We start from the raw sequence: 16,934 nt of genomic DNA on the forward strand, positions 1-16,934 counted from the left end.
AAACCCAAGCTGGCCGCTGGCGAGTGAGCACTGGATCTGGACAAGGAAGGATGGAGACGCTGAAAATTCAGCAGGATCACAGATTATACGGTGCACAACCCTAAGAGCAGCCCACGGCCCGTGCCCACTTGGGACAGGGAAAGTGTCAACACCAAACAAAACTTGCCTGTTGCTTGATGGTGCTCCAAGATACTTTTCAACCTTGCACGTCGAACGGCGATGGGCACAGGCACGTGTGTTCACCTACAGCTTCAATACATATCTTTTCTATCCCTATGATATGATATGGAGAGCACGGCGCCTTGCCCATCCACAGAAATCGAAACAGATGCTGCTGGTGCTGCTAGACTCCCACATGCACTGCTCCCCCCCATTTGGATGAGGGCTGCACAGTCATCACAGAGAGAGGCAAATAATCTGTCATCACACACAGGCCAGACCAGACCAGAGGTACAGCATCCATAATTAGTCACTTTCATTCATTCATTTCCTTTCCCCCAAAGCTACTTACAACAACAAACCCAGAAGCAGGTCACTCCATGCTCACCACCACCCCAATCATGGCTGGATCCTATTCTACTTGGGATAGATATTTTGCTCCTCTTCTAGCTGCTAAAACAATCCAAGCAGAGTGTATCGACAGACAATGTATAATGGGAGCACCAACTGCATAACAAAGTTACCTGATCTGCATTCTAATTGAATCTTTCCTCCTCCAGTTAAAGCTGAGAACCAAAAAAAAAAAAAAAGCAAAGCTACATGAAAGATGGAGACAGAGAAACCAGCTTTGGACATCCATCCATGCATAAAAAACGGGCTAAGAGACAGATTCTATGCACCTCCTCCGGCCTTTAACCCATGGGAGGACAACCAGCCAAACTACACAAAAGTATCACTCCCATCAACCATTCCAAAATCCGAATACTCTTTTAGGTTAGCAAGGCTTCTGCTCCGATGGAACTGGTGCGCAGCGGCCTTCCTTCCTGATCACCACAGCAGCCAAGCGGGTTCTTCGAGCTGCCGCTGTTGCTGTGATTGCTTCTCTTCTAAAGAACCGGAGAGGTGTGGCTGCCATTTGCGCTTCCCCTGAATAAGCAGTTAGCTTGCCGATGCAGATTACCACTCCGATGCATGGTCGTCTGGACTGTTTATTTTCCTGATAAAAAACAAGGCAACTTATTCTGTAAGCTAAAAGAACTTTACTGTCTGATTAAACTTATTCAGTAGCAAGTCAATTACCAGCAGCAGGCTTCTGGTCACTTGAGGGTTTTAAAGGCATCGGCATTGTTCCAAAAGTCAATTGTGCCGCGGACATGTGGGTGTGTGGCATGCCACCTGCAGACTGGGTTGCCGCTGCAAGATGCATAAATCCACCAGATGAAGGATGAAGCGCTTTCATGTTATTGCCGGCGGCAGCTGCAAGAGTTCCTGGGTCAGCAGGGGTCACAACAGAAACTGAAACAGAAACACAGGAGGGAAGGGATTGCAAACAAACCTGACAAGGCATTCTGTGTGTGTGGTGCCTGCTGCTGCGTCTTGTCACCTGGTCGCTTCGGGTAGAGGCCTAGGGCGGCAGCACCACCTGCTCCTGGAGCCTGAGGAGCATAGTTGTTGGATATGAAGAAATGGCCTTGCAGGAACGGCGGCTGTTTCATTGATGATGGCGGCATATGTGACTGCTGCTTGCTCCCCGGATTAGAACCAGGTGATGCATTAGGCTGTTGGCCAAGGATAGATGGCATAGCCATACTGAAATGATTCGTAGCAGTGGACTTGGAGCCAGACGTTGAAGCAGAGTTCTTGGCTGACTGCTGCTGCGGTGATGGCAACTGGCCAGGCTGCTGAACACCCTTTGCATTTCCTGTGGCAGGTGGGCTGCCTCCAGTACTTTTGGAGACCGAATTGGATGGTGAACCAGAAGCAACAGGGGCATTCGAAGATCGAGATAGATCCCCTCCAGTAGAAAGGTTAGTCACAGAAGGCCCCATCTTTGATGAACTCATGCTTAAAGAACTCTGGGGTTGGTGACCAGGAGTGGAGAGAGCCTGCATAGGAACTTTTGCTTGTTGCTGGTGGAGACCACTGTTCTTCATCACAATCAAATTAGAGGGTGGGGCAGCAGGGGGAGTCGTAGCAGTAGATGAAGGTGCCCCTCTCCCTGAGGATGCCTTCAACTGGGGGGATTGAACTCCCCCTTGAGCAGCACTAGATGGGTACATCAGATTCTGAAAACTTGCCATGTTCAGACCGTCTGGGTACCGACCTGCACTATTTTGCGTACTTGGTGCAGCAGATCTGGGCCGATTCAGATGGTGGTGCTGAATCAGCTGCTGATGCTGTTGATGCTTCTGTTGCACTTGCATCTGAAGGAAATGCTGGTGTTGCTGCTGCTGCTGAGAAATGCTGGGCGAAGCTGCAGCTGGTGTAGAGGCAGGGGTGTTGGAATTTGTGGGTTTGCTTCCCATAAATGCATTTGAAGATTCTGTTCCAATAAGGCTCAGGGTGCGGGACGAACTTTCGTTTGTGCTGCCACTAAGGAAAGGAGGCACATAATTCTTGCTTTCTGACCTGGTGAAGGACAGTGAATGCTGCTGTGAATCACCGGGATACTTGGTAGAAGTTGATTTCTTTCTCTCACTGTCTCCAGCAATGGGTGTCGAGGATGAATCCCCAGCAACAGATTTTGTTTCTCCATGCTGGGGCTTGTGCTGCGTGGATTGCATAGATTGAGCTGCAGCAAAATTAAGTTGAGGATAACCATGCCGTGCTGCTTCTTGATGGCTCTGGAAAACTGCATGGTTCTGCGCCAATGCTGAAAAGTCAAGACCAGTTGGGGCAGATCCAGGAGGACCAATGGAGCCAAAAGGCATCACAAAAGGTTGAGAAGATGCAAGATCAATCCTCACACTCTGGCCTCGACTGACTTGTGGCTGCTGCTGCTGCTGCTGGTGATGGTGATCACTTAACTTCTTCTCACTCTGACTGCCAGCAGGTTGAGCAGCTGGCATCATTGCAAAATTCGGTAGATGGACTGGAACGGCAAAATTGTGTTCATACCCACTCTTCTGAGAGTGTGATGGCTTGTCATCACTCGATGGACCATCTTGTCCAGTTTTGTCGCTCTCCTGTCGGTGCGTAAGGCCAGGTAGCAGGACAGGGCGCTGATTGCCACTTGAATAGTTCTGTGAATTATTAGCAGCAGCAGCAGCTGCTGCTCCTGCATTAGTATTTGGTGCATATCCCAATAGCCCTTGGGACTGTTGTGGCTGATGCTTCTGTGATGAACTGGGCAAGTTTGGCATTTGGGTCTTCTGATGACTTTGTGGTTGCGCGCCTTGCTGCTGTGATGGGTGCATCATGGGAGAGGAGTAAACATGCCCATTGAAGAATGGAACAGCTGGGCCTGGCGGTGCCATGCCTCGATATGTTGGGCCCCCAGGATGGGCAGCAACCTGGAATGGGTATCCATTCTGTAAGATTGCCAAGAACTGGGCATCAGCCGGCTGCAAGTTGGCAAAGCTCAGGTTCATGGCCGCGGCACCAGGGTTTGCTGCCGAAGTGTGAGCACTGGCAGATTGCGGCATTGCATTGCTTGCTCCAGATGATTTTGCATCCCCTGCTCGATTGGCAGCATTTGCAGCTGCCACCATAGCATGTTGCTGATTGAATGGAAAGATGAATGCTGGGGCTTGCTGCAAAAGGGAGGAAACATCTTGTAAGAAAAAAAATCCAACTGAAATTATCAATTACCAAGAAAGGATAGTAAGATTTCCAGCATGCACGTACCAGCATGTTTGGCATGGGAGTGGACTGCTGTGTTTCATGAGCAGGTGGTTGTTTCCTCTGGCTTGATTCAGCACCAGCAGCATTGCCTAGTGCTTTATCCTTCGAGAGACTCCCCTGGAATGGTGATGTAGCAATAGAAGGAGCCTTTGCTTCTTGCATTGGGGTGTGGGCCCTAACAGGGTAGCTTCCCTGCATTGGGTTCACAAGCATAGAGGCAGCATCTGTCGGTGGCACAACACCCATGCCGAATGGCCTTGCACCAAAGAATGGCCCCGATCTATTGGCGGCGGCGGCTGCTGCCGCTGCAGCAGCTGGCGGCCAGAATGAGTTCATCTTTGCAACTCGCTGCTGGTGCTGGATAAATTGTGCAATGTAGCAATGTGTAGCACATCTCTTTGAGCGTGTAGGCGGTGGAAGCAATGCAGCATGCTGCAATATAGAAGACTGTAAGACTTCAAGAGAGGGGGCTGGGCAAGGGGAATAAAATGCAGATAACCACAGCGTTGCTGAGACAAGAATACATACCTGTAATCCACTAGAAGACCCTGGCTTCACGTCCATGGGATGATGAAGACCAGCTGCTGATAGGCCTGGGACTGGACTAAGGTAACTGCCAAGACACAAAACGGCAGCTTCAGAAACCAACACACTGAACAGGAGTGCACATTACAAATCCAGCAGCTAAAGGAACTCACCCAAACGGTGGGAAATTCCCAAGCCAGCCTCCAACAGGTATAGGCATAGGTGGTGTAACAGCAGGCATAGCTGCAACTCAAGAAAATCCAGATATAAAAAAATGGAAACAAACATCTTCCCTAAAAGGCAAAACAAGGACCAAATACAAATAACACAGCAAAACACTTACCAGATTTCTCATGCTTTATCTCAGCCTTCGAGGGCTTCTGCTGCTGCAATTGTTGCGGCTGCGGCTGTGGCTGCCGTCGCTCTGATGGTGATTTTTCATCACCAAGACTGGGCTTCTCCAAATCCAACTGCAGTGTGAGCTTCTTCGGCACGAACTCATCGGCTGGGATTCTTTGGACCTTCTGGTCCTCCAAATCAATATCCAGCCCTCTCCGAGTCCTTTCACCATCTTTCTTTTCTGAATTTCCTCTCCCCAACTAAAATGAAACCCAAAGAAAAGTTAAAAAAAAACAATCAGAATCCAATATCCAATGCTCCAGCTGATGATGCCAATCAAAAGAATTGGTGAAACCGAAGTCCTCACCATGTCCATCTCAGAATCCAATCCCTTCTTATCTGCATCAGGGTCGGAGGAGCCATCTATATCATCAGATAGCTTCCCAGGAGGAGGAGCCTGGAAACAAAAAAATATATAAAAAGATAAGGCAAAAGAAAGTCAGAAAAAGGAGCCAAAAGATAACAAAACACCCCAAGCAGCAATTGCGGCAAAAATTGTCGCTTTCACTCTTTGCCCACAAAATTCCGCAAGACCAATTCAACCACAAACACGTAGACAAGAAAGCATATACCCACCATGAGATCAATGGAGAACTTCTTGTCTTGCCGAGCGCCATCCGATGCCAGCTCACTGGGAAAAAAAAGATCGTTCACACAAATTGTGAATATACTAATCAGATCGGCACAATCCAAAAACAATAATGGCTATCGCAACATCAATAATATAAAATTCAAAGTGGCCCACATCTTTGTCGTGGCAGTAGTTTCGCCGTTCCTGGCCTCGGAGCCCACCGGCTTTGCTTCAGCATCCGGCTTGACTGAAGGCGCCGGCGCCGGCGGCTCGGCTTGGCTCTCCAGCCTGTGATCTCGCCGATCTGATTCGCTTGGCCGTAAATCCGAGTCTCTGTTTCTACCACGGTCCTCCGTCTTCTCTGGCTCCCGTGAAGTCTCATGCTGGGCGGCAGCCGCAGGGGCGGTGCTGGTGCCACTTTCTGCTGCTACCGACGTTGCCGTCTTTGCTTCTGATCTGGCCACAGGAGGTGGCTCCGGCTTTGAGGACGGCTCCGCCAACTCTGGCTTCGCTGGGCTCGCCGGACGGCTATCTTCGTCGTATTTTACCAGCCGTGGTCTCTTCCTCTTTGGCGCTGCAACATCCAGCAGGAGAGCCGATTAGACCCGAAAAAACAAAATTGGCAAAACAAGGAGGGGAAAACGAAGGCAAAACCACCAACGGAAAGAGCTACGCACCTATAGTGGAAAGGGAGGTGGAATCGGCCGGTCGGGCGCCAGAAGACGAGGGGGCCGGCGAAGAGTTCCCGGACTTGGCCTCTGGCGCATCTCTGGGCTCGAGCTTGTGGTTGCTCTCCTGCTTGGGGGGAAGGCACGGGAACTGCCTGGTGAGCCCGAACAGCACCTCGGCAACCTCGATCTCCTCTTGGATGAAAGATGGCGACTTGGAAATCTTCGGCGGCGGCGGTTGTGGCGGGGTTGTTGAAGGCGCTGGGGACGGCGACGGTCGCTGCTTCGGCGCTGGCCCTGGACCACCGCTGCTCCCACCGCCGAGTGGTTTCTGAGAGGCAAAGCCAAAGAGAAAAATATTAGCGAAGAGCGAGAACTGAGGAAATAGAGAAGGGAGATGAGAGCTGGAGGGCTTAGAAACGCACAAGCTTCTTCCGAGCAGGGGCGGTAGTTGAGGCCGACGCCGGAGAGATCGGCCGTGACGAAGGCCGCTGGATCTGCGAGCCATCTCCTGCGCCGGTGCTGCCTCCACTGGTTCCACCGCCGGGTACAGGCCACTCGTGCGAAGAGCGTTTCGTTGAAGCTGCCAAGAGCACAAGAGCAGAAGCAAGATTATCGTCAGCCATGCGGATGAAACCACCGGGGAGGCCAAAAAAATCCGCGCTTTGACGATGGTATGGGTGCCTACCGGAGCGTGCTTTCCGCGGGACAGGCACGCCGATCATTTCGTCTACGGCCTTGACCACGATGGGGCTCTTCGGATTGGAGCCGCCGCCCTTCCGCTGCATCTGGTGCTGCTGGCCGTGGTGGTGGTTGTGGTAACCTCCACCGCCGCCGCCGCTGCTACTACTGCTGTGGTGGTGGCCACCGGCGGGCTGCGGCGGCGAGGGCGGCGGCGGCGCCGTGCTCGGCGACCGCCGCTGCTGCTGGTACCGCGGCGCGAGCTCCTCCTCGGCGTCGTCGTCGTCGTCGGCGAGGCTCTCGTCGGAGGTGTCGTCGCCGTCGTCGCGGCCGGCACCGCCACCGCCGCCGTTGAGCATGAGGCGCTCACCGCGCCGACGCTCGGAGCGCGGCGAGTCCCTGGGCCCCCCGCCGCCACCCCCTCCGCCGTTGCTCCTGAGGCGCCTCCTCGGAGGCGGCGGCCCGCCTCCGACGGACACGCCGCCCCTCCTGCCGTCCCGGATCCTGTCCATCTCAGATCTGAGACATGCGGCGCCGATCCCAGGCAAATCACCGCCGCCTCGCCGGATTCCGACGAGGTCCGCTGCCGCCCCGTAGATCCGGGGAACAGCGTCTCGGTAATCCTCACGAATCTAGCAGCGGCGGCCAAGGATTAGGCGGGCGGAGGAGAGCTCCTCGGCTCTCGTCGCTCTTCCTCCCTGCCTCCCTCTCTCTGCTCTTCTACTACTACTAGGCGCTCCCCCTCGCTTCTCTTCTCTTCTCTGCGCGGCGCAAGGCTCGGCCTCGGCCCCGGCCCTGCCCTTCTCCACCACGCCTGCCTCTCTTTCCGGCTGCGTGCCGCTGCCCCCCCCTTCTCTCTATCTCTCTCTTGGTCTGGGCGTCGTCTGGCCGCTTCCCTCCCCGTCGGGTTCCGCGCCCGCCTCACCTCATCTTCTTTTTGTCGCTGCGCACGTCCGCATCGGACGGCCCAGATCCGCGCTCCCAGCGATCCCGCATCCGACGGCACCGGCTCCGCGGCGCCACCGTGGCGCGCCCCGGTACCGTCGGATCCTGACAGGGCCCACTCCCCACGCTGAATAAAATCTCTCCCTCGCTTCCTCTGCCCCCTTCCTTACGGCTCAAGCATGGGCCGCAACCGACACGTGGCGGTTTCGGGTGGCCGGGAAAAATCTAAGCGTCCACCGGCAGTAGGAGGTGGGTGGGGGACGGGCCGAGGCAGCAGGCGCCATTAGCCAATTAATTCAATTGTATACTATAAAATAACTATTAACCAGCTGAGTAATGAGAAAAATGATTTTTAAATAGATGGGTTGTCCGCTTTTGGCGGGGCCCACTCGGGCGGAATGGACCTGATCTGGACACTGCGCGGCTGTTTTACCCCTCTACGGTGCTGACGTGGCGAACCCTCGCACCGGTTGCTGCGGGTGGTGGGTTAAAAGCGAAGGAAAGTCTCTAGGCACACAGTGGCGGTGGGGCCGAGGGGACGGAGCGCGCGGGACCCGCGTCCTTGCCCCCGCTTTTGTTTATTGTGCTGCTCGTGGGCGCCGACGTGGCAGCGCGGCTGACGTCACGCGGAGAGCCCACTAGCCACCAACCTTCACCGCTCCACTCGCCTACCCCGAATAAAATATGCAGTGCGTATTTATTTACCCTTGCAAATTTTTTTGGTTTTAATTAGCAAGACCGGTCAATTTTGTAGAGTAGTTGCGATACATGTACTTGTCCGCCAGGAAAGAGATCGTGAAGACGTCACCATTTCAATACTCACGATTAATGATAAGTAAGGTCTTGTTTAGGTCGTATTTAGCTTCTCAACTAAATTTTATTGAAATACTGTAGCATTTTATTTATATTTTATAAATATTATTCAATCATAAACTAATTAGGTTTAAAAAATTTATCTCGCAAATTATAAACAAATTGTAAAATTAGTTTTTAATTTTGTCTATATTTAATACCCCATGTATGCGTCTAAAGATTCGTGTGATAGGGAATATTGAAAAAATTTGAGTTTTGGGAGGAAGTAAACAAGGCCTTTGTTTTTAAAAAAAGTTGTAAAAAGTTTCAGATTTTACGTCACATCGAATCTTACGACACAATTGCACAAAACATTAAATATAAATAATAATTATTATTATTATTATTATAGAGTTTACCTGTAATTTGTGAAACAGATATTTTGAGTCTAATTATTATATTTTTAAACAATATTTATTAAATACAAATGAAAATGTTATAGTGTCTGTTTTGTAATTTTTTTGAACTAAACAACAGTGACAATCCGGGTCGAGTAAAAGTTACTCGTTCATTCACGCGGCGAAATCTCAATCTCATGAATAAATAAAAAAAATAAAGGAATCAAATAGTTTTTCACACCGATAAGCAATGGCAGTAATTATTTCCCGTAAATAAATTGGTGTTAATTAATAGCCGCACCGCTCTCTCTCTCTCTTTTAACCGCGACCGGCCTTCCTTCCCCCCACGGCCACGGGTTCCTCGCTGGGCCGATATGAACACGTGTGGATGCCGGTCTCCGTCCCCCGGCATCGCCAATAAAGGCAAGCGAGCGCGCGGCATGGCAGCCCATCAACGCCGGCACGCCTGCTTTTGGTATGGTAGGCAGGCGGAGGCCGGAGGCGGGTCAAAATTCACAGCGCCGGGCCCGGCGGCAGCGCCCCGCCAGATCCGGGGCTCCAGATACGACCCCGTGGGCCCGGCCGCTCGAGCTGGATGGATCGCACTGCACTGCACCGCAGCCGCTTGCAGCTGGTAATCGCGCGGTTAGCTATAGCTGTGACTGTGAGTTCACAGAGGTCCCCTGGGCCCCACGTGACGGGGCACGCGTGGGCGCGGTCCACCATGGGCTGTCGTGCACCGCCACCACCACCGCCAAAAAGAGGGTGGGGGAAGGGCGGATGTGGTGGGCCCGTCCAGAGGATAAGCCGGAAAAAATATTATTTTCCATGGTTTGTTTATTTTTTTTCCCTCTAGCTGGCTCCACGGCGCGGAGGGAGGACGGAGAATGGAAAAGGAGGGCAGGGAAAAAGCCGGGCTCGTCCGGGCGCCTTTCCCTGTTGGCGGGGCCAGTGACACGCGGGGCCCGGCCCTCGTGTCAATCCCCTTGCTGTTTTTCTTCCAGCCGGTGGGGCCGGCCGCGGGGCGGGTTCGTTCGGTGGTGGGAAAAGCGTGTGGGGCAGGGGGATGGGGTGGGGGCGGGCACGGGACCACACGCCACTCACGTGAGCACCGGATCTTGACAAGGGGGCACGTGGTCGTAGGCCTCGCGGGTCCCTGACCGGATCCTCTGCGGATCGCCGGCTCACCGGGTCTAGCCTGTGGCTCGAGCGTACGGGCTGGGCGGGGCGCGGGCGGGCGAGCAAAAAGGTGAAGCGGAGGGCGATCGGGCACCGGCCGCTGCGGGTGCGCGCGGGGCCGTGCGAGTACCAAAAGGCTCCTCCTGGAAATCTTTTTTCTTTTTTTTTTGCTGGATGTGATAAATTATTGTAATCTATAACTTTTATAAAGCTAAACCCCACTAGATGAATTTTTTCTTCATGCAAGGTGTCCACATCATTCTCCACTAGACCCACTAAATATTTTATCTCTTTATGCAAGGTGTCCACATCATTCTTCACTAAGTTCATATCATCCCATATTAATTACAAAAAATGACCATATCATCTATATCATATGAAATACTTTAAATCTTTAATCTATTAACATACAAGTCATGTACATATATTATTTGTTTCATCACCAATTAATTTTTCTATAATGTAACCAAATATTAGTTTTTGTTCTATTAGCTTAGCAATTTTTTACTAGACCTAATACAATAAAATATATGCAAGTCAAATTTATATGTATACATAAATAATAAACTGAATACCGTATAGTAACGTTATATATATAATGATTTATTTTTAAGAAAATCGTTGCTGCGTGGAATTCACCTAGTAATAATAAATCGAGGGTGCGGATGCGGACTCCGTTGATCGCCGGATCAGCTGAGCTCACGTCAGGGTAGGTAAACTGGCGCGGTAATTTTGTATTTATTTATCTACTGTCATCAGTACAGTAGTAGGAGTATTATACTGGTGCTAGTGTCATCAGCTCATCACAAGGCACATGCGTGTAACTGCTTGGGAAAAGACGTTTGTTTTATTCGCGGGAATCGTCCCTGTTCAATTTTGTCGGTAGAGATTTCTGTGGCATCGACTATCGACTGTGGAGCGACCATGACTGCAGGATTTTACGGAAACACACAGCTTTGATGTAGGGTAGGTGTTGTCACGGTCAATTTCCTCTTTTTCGGCACATTGTGTGTGTGTGAGAGAGAGACGGCAATGTAGATTCCACATCGTAGACGAATGTAGAGCCCACATTGTAGACGATCAGGATCAGAAAACAGGAGGGAAAAATGGGAACATGGAGCAAGACGGGAAAATTGCAAGAGAGAGTACAGGAGGTCGAACTGAACTGCCAGGAAGCCACAAGAACATGAGCATGCAGTAATGCACGGCGCAGAAGCCAAAATCCCCTTTTTTTTTTTGATAAAGGAAAGCCAGAAGGCAGTGATGCAGATCCTGAAGGCAGAGGATGATGAGGTCACCCTCGAACTTGGTGTCGCTGCTGTGCTCTCCCCGTGGTACTGCTCCGGCCGGCCGGTTCCCTTCGCCGTCAAGATGGTGTTGTGGATGCAGAACGGCAACGGCAAAAGCCAGCATGCAGCAGTCGGTGGCGCAAGGGCAGAGCTGAGCACCCGGCGCGCGGCGTGCGGCCTGCCTCCCGGCGGCTCGACGGCGGTGGTGCGGTGCCACAGGCCACCAACCGACGTCGAAGACACGACGGAGGGCCAAAAGGCGGCGACAGCCCAGAGCAGCTTCAACGTACCTTGGTGCTCCTGGAGACTTGAACAGACACCACACGCCAGTCACTCACTCACTCAACTCACACCCGCCACGAACGCGATTGATCCCGGCTGGCCGGCGGACGCTCTCGCCATGGACGGCGCCGCAACGCCCAACCGCGCTGGCCGCCACCGGGCACCCGCACGCTTCTTCGTCTTCACCGGCGGCCGGGAGACACTCTAGTCTTCATTCAGGCGCACTTCGCAACACTGGCTCGCTTTTTATAACGCGGCGGGAGTGATGGGGAGGGGAGGGGGAAAGCAAGGGAGGGCCAGGCAGGCAGGCACCACGCACGCACCAGCTTCTACTTCTTTGTGTGGGTTGGGTGCCGTTGCTATCATCATCGGCTACCCATCTATCTATCTTTTTTATCTGTGCCCGCGTATTTAAAATTTTTTATATATATAAAAGGGACAGCAGCACCCCTTTGATGCGCTCACCCTGGGCGATTCTATATTGGGATCCACTTGTTTTATGGCTACATGGTCTTACGTGCAGGCGACTTCCTCCGGGGATGGTTGGTCTTTTGAACGCCACCAAAGGCGCCTGGACCCTTCTTGGATTGATTGATTATTTTGTTTGTTTGGGGTTGGAGAATCCTCGCTGATTACCTAAGCATGTAGTAGTATATAGGATGTAGGATGTAGCCGTTGCACTAATTCCTTTTTTAACCAAAACAAGTATTCACATCTTTTGTACTAGCTTTTATTTTCCTTATATATCAGATAACGAGACACTCTCTTGAGTGTCTTTATCTCCCCCCAACAAAAATTATGCCTCAAATATATATAAGGGATCAAAGCATTTTAGGTATGTCCCCATGTCTACTCCGTCTCTCTCTCTCTCTGAATAAATAAATTTCTAGAATTTTATGATTATCTTAAATCATTTTTCAAGCTTAGCTAAATTTAGGGAAAAACACAAACATTTATAGCATTGAATGAGAATATTATGGAAAATAGTGTATCTACTAACACTAATCTGGTGTCATAAATCTTAGTGTCCTTTTTATATAAATTCAATCAAATTTAGAAATGTTCAACTTACGATAACTCTATGAATTGATTTTTTAGAGATTAATCTTAAATTAAATCTCTTTTCGTTGGTTAGTTAATGTGTCCCACCTCATTTTATTTCTGGGAAATAATATCAAACCATCTTTAAAAATCTCTCTTAGCTTGTCCTAAAAACCTAGAATCATTTTTTGTCTTTGGGGGTGGATGAAGTATAAAGCTTGAGAAGTAGTTCGTTAGGAAAACATGGCTAAATAAGGCCTTGTTTAGTTAAAAAAATTACAAAATGGACACTATAGCACTTTCGTTTGTATTTAACAAATATTGTCTAATCATAAACTAATTAGGCTCAAAAAATTTGTCTTGCAAATTACAGGTAAACTGTGTAATTAGTTATTTTTTATTTATATTTAATGCTCCATACATGTACCGTAAGATTCGATGTGATAGAGAATCTAAATTTTTTTGTGAAAGTTTTTGGGAACTAAACAAGGCCTAAATACTATATGTTTCTACTGCATTCTTTGACGGATGTAAACCCACCATCTAAAATAAACATCCAAATTTACTCGATGTGATAGGTAATTTTTTTTAGATAATTTCGTCATCTTTTGTTAGTAGTAACATGTGTTCTGTCCATTTATAATATACTATGTCATGACCTAATTTTTTTCCCTAAATATCATATATATTTAAAAACGAGGGGGGTTATACCAAACACAATTTATTCATACATCATTATTCACTTTTCCTATTAGAATTATATATACAACCACCAACAATAGCACATCAAGCATGATGGATTTTTTCCTCTTAAAATACCAAGTGTAAACGATATCAAATATCGACATCCACATGATCGAGTGGATCTAGACAATTTTGTGTGGTCCACGCCCTTGCTTTGTGGACCTAACCAAAACTGTGAGCTACCTCATGGCATATGACAAGGATATATACGCATCTCTAGATAAATTATCTTGTCTGCACATTGCAGGTCTATTCATGAACGCTCCCTTGATCGCTGGGTCCAACCTATATATTTGCATATATACTTACATGTCATTAGGGTAGGGTGATGACCTTAGCACACACTCACAGGTAGATTAAAAAGGAGGGCGAGCAAAGCCACACATTACTATAGTGCACACTCCATAATTATTTGACCACATGGCCTAAGCAATGACTAAAGACGATGATGCACATATTGTTTTCTATGCTCTCATGCAGTTTGTTTGTCCCTTCTCAATTAGTCACTTCTCGCCCTTTTTTCCTTTTGTCTTTTTATGGGCCCACATTATGTTTCACTTTTGGTATATGTCCAAGCTTTAGCTCTTACTCTTAGCATGCCTAACATAACAGTATATGGTTGGGCACTTATGGATGTACCTCATGCGTAAAAATGTCTTTTATGATTTTCCTTGTTGCTCTCAGGCTGAAATGGCAAATACCGAACACATAGATGTTTACACGTCTTTGTATTAATTTAGAAAAAGTGTTCAATACAACACGCCTTAACAGTCCTAGAAAAATCAAAAAGTTGTACATAAACGTTTGAATCTTCCCCTAATATATTGCAAGCTATTCTATTACATTGAATAGAAATCAACCCAAGTTCTATCGCCGGCTAGAAGGCCTATGCCCGGGCTGCCGAGTGGCGGTAGCGGCTTATGTGAACGCCTACATATAAGGCCTTGTTTAGTTCACAAAATTTTTCAAGATTCCCCGTCACATCGAATCTTGCGGCACATGCATGAAGTATTAAATATAGACGAAAAGAAAAACTAATTACGCAGTTTAGCTGTAAATCGCGAGACGAATCTTTTGATCCTAGTTAGTCTATAATTGGATAAAATTTGACACAAACAAACGAAAGTGCTACAGTAGCGAAATCCAAAATTTTTCTCAAACTAAACAAGGCCTAAGTGGGGTCACCGCTGAACATTTCATCATAAGCCTTTATGGCTGACGTCGATGGTGACGAAATCCCGTTTGCTGGACGCAACCGCTTCATGACAAGGTAACTGTTACTAGGGGTATGACGGTGTTTGATGACCAGCAACTTATCACGGGGTTACCTAAGACGATGGTTGGTGGACTTTGGCGTATGCAAAACTCGACAGTAAACGCAAAGAGACGAATGATTTATATTGGTTCGGGCCCTCATAATAGAGTAATAGCTTTTACATCCAGTTAATGTGCAGCTTTTTGCGTTGGATTGATTGGTATGAGATGTGTTGTACATCTGTCCCCAATCTAGGGAGCCCTGCCTTCCTTTATATAGTCCAGGAGGCAAGTCTTCTAGTTGGGCCTTGTTTAGTTCCGAATTTTTTTGGTTTTGGGTACTGTAACATTTTCATTTTTATTTGGTAATTATTGTCTAATCATGAACTAACTAGGCTCAAAAAATTAATCTCGTAATTTACAGGTAAACTATGCAATTAGTTTTTATTTTTATCTATATTTAATGTTTCATGCATGTACCGAAAGATTATATGTGATAGAAAATCTTAAAAAGTTTTTGTTTTTTTGGGTGAACTAAACAAGATCTGGTTACAATGTAAGAGTTCTAGTAGGATTACAGAGTAACAATGTTACCGGGATTACATGTGGTGAATTTCAGTCAGACTAGATCTTCTCTCTTTTGGGTACCTAGGAAGTAGGAACTATATCCCACGAGGTCCAGGATATGTACATATTTTTTTCTATGGAGATTGAACTTTTCCTATTCACGTCATGTCTTTTCTTTTCTTTTTCTGTTTGCTCTTGATGGAGATTAAACTTTAGTACAAAGCATGCTCCTTTTTCTCGAAAAATTAAAGAGAACATTCTTTTGTGTCCTCACCCGTTTGTATTTTTTTGTTGTCTTTGTTTGTTCTTTTTTCAACCCATGTTTGTTTGTCTCGTTTTGTTTTCCACACAGTATATATGTCAAAGCTTCCTACTTGTTTCACTTGTATTTCCATCCTTATGACACAAATAAATAATAAATCCAATAATTGAAGCATATGTGTGTACGTATGACAATAAAAAATGGAACCTCCATCTAACTCTGATAAATAGTATAACAACTATCAAGTGAAATTTTGTTATTTTTTACGTACCTCGGCAGTTTAGTTTCTATAACTTTCAATTAAACAGTCCCAGATCTTCAAAAACTAAGAAAGATGTTGCCTTCAGTAAGGCCAGTCTCAATGCATGTTTCATAAGAGTGTCATGCACATTAAATAATGTGTCACATAAGCAAAATTGCTGACTTGGCAGGGTCATTAAATGAAGGAGTTTCATTTGAGAGAGGAGTTTTATCCCCATGAAACTTACGTGGCTTGGTTACCTAGTTTATAGTCTTGGTAACTATGCTATAAAACTATGCATTAAGACTGACCTAATTACTTATGAGATCATCACATATGTGCCCATGAGTTTAAGCATATGCACTTACTTAATAGACGGTTAGACCCGTCATGCTGAATGTTTTTTTAGAAAAGTGGCGTACCGTGCTATATATATCACTGAAAGCTAGTTACATATGTGTAGTTCAATGCAAGATGCTAAAGTTGGCTTGACTTGGCCTCCAGAAACGATGAAAAAAAAATAATATCTTTGGGTCGATCAATAAAATACTTGAACTCTAGAACCGTCTTTGTCTGTTTTGGACAGTAAATCAGTCAATAAGACAACAGGGAGGTGATTCCTCTATATAATAATTGGGTTGATAGGGATACATATTCAACAATTTCGTGTATCACTGGCTAGATAGCTTTGGATACGTGTGTGCTCCTTTTATCTTAAGAAAATCGTACTTGTACTATCACGTCACTTAAAAATAGGAGGCACACTTCATAGTTTATTTAACCAGACAGCCTAATGGTACAATGATTCCGCATAAAAATATGGTTGCCAATTCCACTAGGCCTCTTCTATTCTATCTCCATGGCTTGGATCCGCACCCGAGAAATACCATGCATTGTTCACTAGTGTCCAGTTCAGATGTAGCACCAACTTTATGCTATTTTTAATGGGCAAGAGTGCACACATATACATATTTGGGCAAACCATCCAAGGCCATTCGATGAGAAGTCAAGGGACGAGATTAAGACGAGCAGCTAACTACCTAATCATTGTGAGGATGTGTAGCGAATTCCACGGTAAAAGATACAAGTGAAATTCACCAATATTTCTTTTCTTAGAAATGGTGAATGATGGTAGGATACTAATAAACAAAATAAAACCACTCTTGCATGCATAGTATCTCTCGTGCACGTGCTGAATGCATCGAGGCCCATATAGTTTAGAGTTTTAGTGATTGATGGCTAACTTTGTTTTGTAGAGTATATAACAAATAATTAGTCATATTGAGCCAACTTGGCACTCGTAGTCCATACTC

The 16,934-nt window shown here is 47.4% G+C and overlaps 1 protein-coding gene across 1 annotated transcript; it reads right to left on the bottom strand.

The window, feature by feature from the left end:
• LOC8083901 (protein TIME FOR COFFEE) lies at positions 452–7,539 on the bottom strand. The gene is made up of 13 exons (XM_021454440.1): positions 6,635–7,539; positions 6,372–6,529; positions 5,956–6,277; positions 5,453–5,852; positions 5,284–5,338; positions 5,015–5,104; positions 4,652–4,907; positions 4,482–4,551; positions 4,312–4,396; positions 3,787–4,215; positions 1,496–3,692; positions 1,240–1,416; positions 452–1,156 (listed from the first exon to the last, which is right to left on the bottom strand). Exons 1-13 carry the CDS (start codon positions 7,137–7,139, stop codon positions 1,149–1,151), a joined length of 4,752 nt encoding a protein of 1,583 aa, XP_021310115.1. The 5' UTR covers positions 7,140–7,539; the 3' UTR covers positions 452–1,148.

The sequence above is a fragment of the Sorghum bicolor genome, chromosome 2 (genome assembly GCF_000003195.3).
Source record: "Sorghum bicolor cultivar BTx623 chromosome 2, Sorghum_bicolor_NCBIv3, whole genome shotgun sequence".
Classification (NCBI taxonomy): Eukaryota; Viridiplantae; Streptophyta; class Magnoliopsida; order Poales; family Poaceae; genus Sorghum; species Sorghum bicolor.

Bases quoted from the DNA above. Each gene is read 5' to 3' on its own strand.
- LOC8083901 (XM_021454440.1), bottom strand. From the start codon at position 7,139: ATGGACAGGATCCGGGACGGCAGGAGGGGCGGCGTGTCCGTCGGAGGC. The intron at 3,693-3,786 runs GTACGTGCATGC...TCCCTTTTGCAG, and splicing joins CTCCCATGCCAAACATGCTG to CAAGCCCCAGCATTCATCTT. The intron at 1,417-1,495 runs GTTTGTTTGCAA...GAACTCTTGCAG, and splicing joins CACACAGAATGCCTTGTCAG to CTGCCGCCGGCAATAACATG.